General features: G+C 33.8%; 1 protein-coding gene across 1 annotated transcript; it reads left to right on the top strand.

Annotated features, from left to right (window-relative positions):
• Nucleotides 1-528: 528 nt before the first annotated feature.
• LOC141668310 (protein VACUOLELESS GAMETOPHYTES-like) lies at nucleotides 529-1786 on the top strand. The gene is made up of 2 exons (XM_074475126.1): nucleotides 529-1261; nucleotides 1342-1786. Exons 1-2 carry the CDS (start codon nucleotides 561-563, stop codon nucleotides 1520-1522), a joined length of 882 nt encoding a protein of 293 aa, XP_074331227.1. The 5' UTR covers nucleotides 529-560; the 3' UTR covers nucleotides 1523-1786.
• The last annotated feature ends 8223 nt before the right edge of the window (nucleotides 1787-10009 follow it).

Here is a 10009-nt window from a genome sequence, read left to right on the forward strand (position 1 = left end):
ACTGAACATCCAAATATTGGTTTACTTTAATGTAATCATATTAGTAAGTTAATATGTCAGATTTATATAGGTAAATAATTAGGTTAATGCGTAACTAGAATCATATGGTGAAATTTTACAGTTACACTTAACTTTGATTTTTTAACTACATATTTTAACAACATTTTATATATTATATTTAGATCTATATTTTACACATGTATGAGTTTCAGTTTTATATAAATAATAATGTGATACTATTATTTTTAATTTTGGGCTTCGCACGGTTACCCACTAGCACGATTAAAGATGATTTTAATTACTCCTCCTTCCCATTTAGTTTGACCACGCTTGCTTTATAAAATCCCGCATACGTAAAAAAGAAAGTCTTTTTTTTTGCTAATTGATTACGTGGAATCCAATTCTAACCTGACGTGAGTGGTACAAGAGCTCTAACAACCCTAACAACACCTGGTTGGCGACAAAGAAAGTCTTCTGTTACTATATATAGTGTCGCGTTGGGCCTTTTGCAATAAGCCAATAATCAGAATATCTAACTCTACATTGCTTCGACGTCCAAAATGAGTTCAGCACTAGAAAAATTTAGCGATCCCGGCCATACACTCATACTTAAAGAGGATATTACTCAAGCTGGTGCTAAATGCCATGTTTGCGCCAAATCAGTTTTAGGCCAGCCTGCGTATACTTGCTCGAAAACGCATAATGATGCTTGTCGAAACTTTTACCTCCACAATACTTGTGCTAAATTGCCAACACATATCAAACACCATAAGCACAACCAGCACAGCCTCACTCTCGATAATCGTCCTGATACGTGCTCCTGTGATGTTTGTTCTCGTCCTGTGAGGGTTGCGTATGCATGTTATGATTGTGACTTTGATGTGTGTGTTTTTTGTACTTGTGCTATGAGAATGCTGCATCATGAAGCTCATAATCAGCACGAACTTATATTGATGAATAGGAGAGCTGTCGTTGAGTGTGATGCTTGTGGCGCGGTGGCTAAAGACTCTACCTATGTTTGCACAACCTGTGAATTTTGGATTCACAAGAAATGTGCTTATGCAGATTCCATTATTCAGTCTCCGTCTTGTCACCACCACCCTCTCCGTCTCATCTACTCTATTCCTGAAAGGCACCGTGATATTGCACCAGACTGCAGCATCTGCGACAAAGTAGTTTACAATAGCAACTGGATGTATTACTGTCACCAATGCACATATTTTGTGCACATGAATTGTGCTACATCCTCAGTATCAAAGGAGTAAGTATTTAGACGAATTGGTTTCAAATTTGAAATGATCGAATTATCATCTCTTAACTAATTACATTTGCTGTTTTCAGAGACGAGGACGAGTCAGATGATCTCAGTGATGCACTTAAAGATCTCAGAGATGAGATTACAGGAAATCTCGAAGAGGAGCTTGAAGCCGAGGCCATCAATATGCTGCCTGATTCGGTACAATTCCTCGCGGAATCGTCACCAGTTGATCTCCTTGGCAGTCTTGTGTCTGCGCTTCTGTAGAATTGTCAATTTGGCTTATGAAACTAGCGAAACCTTTCAAAAAAGTTTGAATTCCGTTTTAATAACCGTAGCTCAATAATGTTAATGTAACATTATGTGTCAAGTCTTTTTCGGAAATGTCGTATTCGTGTACTTGCAGTTGCAGTGTGTAATTGAGTGTCTTTCCAGCATGGTGGTATGTATGTGTTAGACGCCTTTGCTTTATTCAGACCTTCCCCTTTTGACCGTTTAAAGAAACATGTATTTTGCGAAGTACATGTATTGTACTCCTATTAACTAAATATATTTTAATATTAAAATATTATTTAAAAAGTGAATATAAAGAGTGTTGTTGGAAGTGAATATACATTAAGTTGTTAAAAGTTAATATTTTATAATATATTTGAAGTGGGGCTCAAGAAACGTGGGAGATGCTCTCAGTTATCTATAAACTTTGCTCTTAGTTCAATTAACTGTTGATTGGTCTGCTTTCTTGGTGTTGTTGGACAAACTTAGTATTTTAGACTAAGTTGTGAATCATTTTGAGACTCTATATGAGTGAGACACATTATGTGTTAGTGGTGTGTATTTATTGGAACGTATTCTTCTCTTCGAGGGGATTCCAACGCATATTAACACGCTCAAAATGAGTAAAAGGTGAATGAGAACTGATGTTCCAAAGTTTTACCTTTTAATATGAAAAGTGGCTTTGTACCACATCGAGAGTAGCACAAACCTATTCCTTAGTTTTTCTTATAAATACCATGTACCACATCGAAAAGAAAAACAAGTCCTTTCAAGCCTCTCTTTATAAATAGAGTCTTAGGGCACCAGTTTTATTAAGTCAAGAAAATAAGAGTCATCTCTTTCATTCTTGGTCTCTTTAGTCTTAAATTTTTTCAATATTCCGGTGATAGTTCTCGGGCTCAGTTCAAGTTCGCTGAGAGTATATTCGATCTATCGATTATACTAGTATCTCGTTTTATCCTGGGAAGCAGGTCGCTAAACACGGATGGTGCGGGGCGAAACTGCTTTAAGGAGACAGTTTTCTGGACTCGAGATTAAATCCAATCTCTGTTTGTTTTCTCAAACCCTTCTCCTAATTTAATTGTTAATTCTCATATGCTTATGTGATTTAAGAATTAACAATGTTTTTGTGAAGTAGTTATATATTCAATATATATATATAACAATGTCTTTATCGTACAAGATTGCTAACAATCTTAAAGCAGTTTCCTTCAATTTTCATACTTTCTTGTGAGTAGACGTAAAAGTCAATTTGATTGTTTAAATTGGATTTATTTATGGGTATATGAGTGGTCATTATTTGCCTCATTAATTAAATTAAATTTAGTGCATTAATTTCTTTGATCACTTGTTGCCATGTGCTTGAAATTAATATAAATTTGATTTTAAGTGGTGCTTTGTTTAAGCATAACAGGTACGAGGCAAAAGTAAGCACAAAGTTGTTGGATAATTGGTTTCTTATAAGGCTATTGATGCTTTAATGGTTATTGATTTATGATCAACTTATATTCAAGTGGACATATTTGGTGACATCTCTTTCGAGTTGATCATTATAAATTGGTAGATTAAACCCAAATTTATAATTCGTCCATGTTTTTGCTATTAATGGATAGCTTATTATGTTTTGTTAACATGGTGATTGATTTCTTAATTCTGAATTGATTTTGGAATTATTAGTACACTAATACAAGAATCATATATGCTATAGTTTACATGCATGTTTGCAAGTTCATAACATGATATTGCTATGCAATTAAATGATATGGCTACATAAATGTGACCCTTCATGATGGAACTTGATTATTTGGTGATTAATTTTTTAATCATTGTTGAGTGATGATAATGCATCAATTATTATTGTTTAATCTTTAATAATGGAGTTATATCACAAACTTGTAATACTGGATAGAATGCAGTAACATGTTTGTTGTTAAATAATGTGACGAGGTGGGCAGCTGAAGTGAACCAGATTTACAATTGCTCAGGATTCTCCACATTAAAAAACCTAATGGGCCTGGAGTACAGGTTATGGGTCGGCACATAAATTATATTTTTCTGGTTGGATTTTTCCTCCAGTTAAATAATAATTTCACGTGTTGGTGTCGGTCTGCTGCGGCAGTGACACACGAGCCTATTATAGTGATCCATGTGATACTTAATACGGCGAATATTGATATCAGTATTTATGCTGAACTTCGGAGAGAATCCGGAAAGTTGTTAACCCTAACGCATCAGTTGATCAAGGATCACTGAATGTGGGTTTATTGAAGATTTATGTTCTTCCTTGGGCCTTTTCTGGTTGTACCAGTAGGTGAGCCATAAATGTAGGTTCGTGTGAACCATGTAAATATTTTCGAGAAATTCGGTAATTGAATTTTTAATGATAAGAACTACGGGAAGTTCTTTTAACATGATATTAAAATCTTATAGGTTTTAATGAATAACGTAAAACCTGCTCAGATGAGAGGTAGTGACACGATACGTGTTTACTGTCTGGTTTGATAGTAAAACATTTATCACTCGTACTCGTAGTCGAGTCAATATTGAAGCTAAATAGAGAGATGTGTGCTCTATAAACTCAAGGGCAAATCCAACTTAATACAGATAATTAAGATGGTAGTGAATAAATTTGATGATGAATAATCACCGGGCAAATTCTGTTTGCAACGTGAATATTCATGAGGTCGTTGCACCTTACTCGCATTAAATAAATGGAGTAGATGCAGGCTTGAGTTGCGCTCTGAGAGAGATGCAAAACGATTGTGATCAGCTCAGACTATCACTGAATTTGAGGATATTAGTTACGAAGGGCTAATCGTTCCTTAAACATGATACCACAGAAGGAAATAATTAAATTTCCTATTAGTTTTGGAATATTTTCTGACATTCTGTAAAATATTAAAATTGTGGGGGTATCTAAAATAGAAAATTATTGAATTTTCTATGAATATTGGAATGTAATGAAACATTCTTGAAAATAATTGAAATGTGGGGGTATCTCGAAACTTGATACCAATACCTCTGTTGGTAGCATGAGATCCAAAATCAATTGAGATATTTTGGATGGATACATAGACAATGGTTGAGTCTAATAATATCCGATATATGAATCTAATTTTTAAGATTTGTAAGAATACTATTACAGAGTTTAGGAATGCTTATGCGATAAGCTAGTAGATCCTAGTAGATCTGTAATTAAAAGTCATCTAAATGAACTTACGAGTTATTGGATGAATGTGAGGATGAACCTGCAGAGAGCAAAAGACTTGGATAATTGCTAGTCCCGAATGTCTTGATAATTTGCTTGAAGGTGAACTCGTAAATTTAATAGAAGCAATGTGCTCTCGTATAATTTCTTGATAAGTGAATATATCAAGAGAAAATTTGACTATTACTAAGAGTCAATAAATCAAGATTTTCTAGCACGTGTACTAGAAAATGGATTGTGCATGTTCTCTCTATGTCCTTTGTGGGGGAAAGGATGTTAAGAAATAGAGAGAGTGGTTCTGTTTGACAGAATCTTGTTTAAAAAAAAAATATATAGATCTTCTTACGAGATAGAAGCATTAGGACCCAAATGAATTTTTAAATTGGAAAAATATATCTGGGTCTGAAGGAAGTATAAGGTCAGACTGATACAAAAAATATTACAGTCGAAAGTGATGACCTTATATAATTTATGAAATATTCTCGAGTTTGAGAATAAGGTTCATTAAGATGATACTAAAATTATCGTATTGTGAAATTTAAAAGTGCATCAATGAACATTGAGATGGTCTTTCTAAATAGTTATTTGGAGAAATATCTATTTACGTGAACCCGAGGGTTGCTCTAGATAAAGCAAGAGTAGAAAATCTGTATTTTCGGTGATCATGTTGAGTGAAACAACATTGACACGAAATAATGGCATATTAAATTTGATATTGCTATGATAAGCAATGGCTTCAAATAAATGACATGGTTGCCATTTTGAGGACGCTCAATATTGGTTGCTATGTGAATAAGGATTGCCAGTTTAAGGACGCTTAAACTCGGTAATGATGCAAACTGAAATTGCTGGTTTTTGGGACGCTAAAAGCTGGTAATATCAATAACAAGTGAAGCCTTAAGTAATAACTAGTAAAGTTATTTCATAAATATGAAATATGTCAATATGAGATGTCAAACTGATTCAAAATCAGAGAATTGACAAGTGTGCATGTGTTATTTACACATGATATGCAAGTCATAATTGATTGCATGTGAGTGATCTGATCATTACGAGAAGTAATGACAAGAGGATCATCTCTGAAAATCTTGATGAGATTGAAAAGTTTTGATTTGAAGATTACAATCTTCGTGACTTTAAAACTTTTAGATGATACATGTCACATGTTAGTGATGTGACTTTTGAAGAGGTCAACGAAGCTAAAGTTGTCATAGCTGGAATGGATTTATATATATCCAAGTGTAGATGAACAAGGATCTCTCAAGAAGGATTGCAAGTCTGTTGTACTTTTTAAAATTGTACAAAATTAGACATAGGCTACACAGTTGGTAAACTGGGTAGATGCACGAGTACAATGGAAATTGGTCACTTGGAAGTGATTGCAATGAGATTTAAGGTGTATGATATGTGCTCGTGAGCTTGGACTTCAATACGAAAGATATCTAATTGTACTATGTGAATATAGTATGTAAATTAGATATTTGACTTTAAGAACTTTAAAGTCATTCGAGAATACATTTCACACTTAGCAGTCGTGTCATGGAAATCCTAAACTTAGCTCGATTCATGATGGAATACGAGTCTGGTGCATAAAATAAATGCAGTTAAAAGGCCGAGTAGCCACTTTGTAAGGATATTCCTAAATGACAAGGAAAATGTGTCTTCAATATGCATATATCGTGTAATCAATATGCAAATTGGGAGATCACATTATTGTGTATGAAATGGTATGTCTCACATTTATGATGAGGACATAATACCATTAAACAACTATTCTCAACAAGAATTATCATTATTGATTATGTAAAGTCAAATGATAATGTTTGGATCCACTAACCAGATGGTTAAACTGAGCGAATCTGTTTAAGACAAGAGAATCTAGTTAGACCGAGAGATAGTTGTCAAATCATCGAGAGGAATGAGCCTTGCCTATTGCTTAACGGCGTCATGGTGGACACCCAACCTTGCTGACTGGAGATCCCAAGAACTTGGTTCAATGGGACAACTAAATCATGATGACTAAATCACTGTGGGGGTAACCCCCGGCCTATTTCTATGATGATGAAACAGTGAGACCCGTAAGGTACGAGGTTAAGCTTTATGCTTTTAATGATCTTTGACGAATACAAGGATTTCAAGTTTGAATACATAATATTCGGTTGAGTAAACGCGGGTTACTCTATAAGATAAAGATCACCTATGTAAGAGAGAAGTATGGCCGCTTCAAAGGAGAATTGTGAGGCACAATTCTTTAGAAACTCTTGCAGAACCAGGACGATGTTCCAGGGCTAAAATGGACATAATCATGAGAACTGAATGAGTCAGGAAAGATATAGTGATGAGTATGTCATCGTTTACACAAACGGTCGAACAGTTCAAGGACATCGCGTCATACTGTCTACCAGTAAAGTCGATATACTTATTCGAGCGAAGGTTCAAGGAGCATTCTCTACCTATCGTATGCTATATCTGACCGCCGGAACTATCACCAAGTCAAGCTCCGCGTCTGTCTGTCTATGTGGTGTCTATGTGGTGCGTGCTACTGGACCATCAATCTCATTTGTGGGGGATTGTTGGACAAACTTAGTATTTTAGACTAAGTTGTGAATCATTTTGAGACTCTATATGAGTGAGACACATTATGTGTTAGTGGTGTGTATTTATTGGAACGTATTCTTCTCTTCGAGGGGATTCCAACGCATATTAACACGCTCAAAATGAGTAAAAGGTGAATGAGAACTGATGTTCCAAAGTTTTACCTTTTAATATGAAAAGTGGCTTTGTACCACATCGAGAGTAGCACAAACCTATTCCTTAGTTTTTCTTATAAATACCATGTACCACATCGAAAAGAAAAACAAGTCCTTTCAAGCCTCTCTTTATAAATAGAGTCTTAGGGCACCAGTTTTATTAAGTCAAGAAAATAAGAGTCATCTCTTTCATTCTTGGTCTCTTTAGTCTTAAATTTTTCCAATATTCCGGTGATAGTTCTCGGGCTCAGTTCAAGTTCGCTGAGAGTATATTCGATCTATCGATTATACTAGTATCTCGTTTTATCCTGGGAAGCAGGTCGCTAAACACGGATGGTGCGGGGCGAAACTGCTTTAAGGAGACAGTTTTCTGGACTCGAGATTAAATCCAATCTCTGTTTGTTTTCTCAAACCCTTCTCCTAATTTAATTGTTAATTCTCATATGCTTATGTGATTTAAGAATTAACAATGTTTTTGTGAAGTAGTTATATATTCAATATATATATATAACAATGTCTTTATCGTACAAGATTGCTAACAGGTGTAACACCCCAATCTCATATCGAGGAGATTTGGGACTTCTGTTCAGTTTATAAGTATGTGCACCAACAAATTCATGATCTTTTGGGGCCTGTGGTAGTCTTATCATAACCCAAGTTGGCTGCACTCGAAACAGTATGTTTCGACTTATTTCAGACTCGTAATCGGGACTTGACCCGGTGTTCGAAAAAGGCTCGGAATTTGACCCGGATTCTCACACTTAAATGCAAAACATAATTGCTACTAAGAGAAAAGTTTTATGGAGACCACGTTTTCATCGGAGACCTTGGAGACCACATATGTTCTGCAATCAAAACACTATAAAATATATTATTTTGTGAAGTATGTTTTACGAGTATCACTAATTCATTAAAATTATTGAAGATCATTTAAGTTTAATAAGTAGAATGTGTATGTTCTGCAAGCTGAACCAATGTTCTGCAAGCTGAACGAATGTTCTGCAAACTTAACATGTTTTGCAGAATAAAATATTTTTGTAATGTTTTACATGCAGTACATATATGATATTCAAGATTTTGAATAAAATAAGGATCTTTGTAAAGCATGATTCGTAAAATAATATGTTTTGCAATGCTTTTATGCAATATTTAACTTACAAAACATAAGTGGTCTCCAAGGTTTTAAAAAAAAATGGTTTCCATAGAACTTAACCCTTATTTGATTTACTTTTCTTTACAAGTAAATTAATCCTCTCTGTATTTTGGAACCTTTTTTTATGAATACTATCATGTACTTTCAGCATAATTTATATATAAGTTGTCGCAAATATTTATGTGTTTAAAATATATAATATTTAAAATTTAATAGTATATGTAAACTGATTGTACATGATAAAATTTTCTTATATAATACAATACTTGGAGAAATATTGTAAATATTCATATAAAATATTTTAAAATTTTATGTAGTATACTGAAAAGTTTAGAATAATCATTTTTGCTAACATTTTAGTATACATTACTATTGCTAAATTATGGCAAAGATCCAGTGTATTTTATAAACTACATTTGGATTAACAAATTTGGATTAACAGGCCAAGATGTAAAATTCGTAATTTTATTTTTAATTTATTTATTAGAAATTAGATATTAATTTGTCTAGATAAATATTTTAAAATTAGAATATTCTGAAAACATTTTGTGCAAGGTAGTTGATTTGTGAAAAGATTTGTTATTTGTGGAAATAAGTGTAAGAATAATTTAGAAAATCGAAATTTTTTTAGTTTAGGTAATTGTGTGTATCAAATATTTTATTTATGGAATTTACTTGGAGAGGTTGTAAATCTTTAGGAGGAAATATTATTATTTCCTAGTTGAGATATAGGGTTTTGTATCGTTATAAATACACCATATTCGTATTCCTTGTTTTTATCATTAAAATTCGTAGGACTTTCTCAGCAAAAATCAGCTGTCTTGTAAAATTCGTAGAAAATTCATCGTAAGTCAGAATTCAGTGATTCTGGACTTTTCAGAAAGGTCTTTTCGTTATCTTCAGCTTTCGTGTTTCGTGTTTTTCAAGAAAATATCGTTTAGAGGGTCAAAAAGAGTAAATTCAGATCTGGTCAGGCTTTGAGGTAAGTACCTTTTGACTTACTTTTAAATTTCCGAAAAGATATTTCAGTTCTGTTTTTAATTTCATATAAGATATAAAAACTTTGATTTCGAAATTATAAGATATAAGTATTTGTGAATTTTAGAACCCAGTCTCTACGTTTTCGAACCGTTCGTAATTTACGCTATAGTTCCGGAACTAGCCTTAGATACCCTTAGTAGGCGCACAAGTGTGCAACTTTAGATACCTATTAAGGGCGCGTAATTATTGAACTTTAGATGCCGACCACTGGCAAAGTGTGGTATAAAGAATAAGAATAAGAATTAGATGCCGGCTACTGGCAAAGTGTGGCCGTAGATCAAGACTGTGGTATTTATAAGAATTATCGTTTCGTTCTGTTTTATTCTGCT

Source organism: Apium graveolens, chromosome 6 (genome assembly GCF_009905375.1).
Source record: "Apium graveolens cultivar Ventura chromosome 6, ASM990537v1, whole genome shotgun sequence".
Classification (NCBI taxonomy): domain Eukaryota; kingdom Viridiplantae; phylum Streptophyta; class Magnoliopsida; order Apiales; family Apiaceae; genus Apium; species Apium graveolens.

Excerpts from the sequence above, each read along its gene's own strand:
- LOC141668310 (XM_074475126.1), top strand. The coding sequence starts at position 561 with ATGAGTTCAGCACTAGAAAAATTTAGCGATCCCGGCCATACACTCATA. Across the intron at positions 1,262-1,341 it reads ACATCCTCAGTATCAAAGGA|AGACGAGGACGAGTCAGATG; the intron begins GTAAGTATTTAG and ends TGCTGTTTTCAG.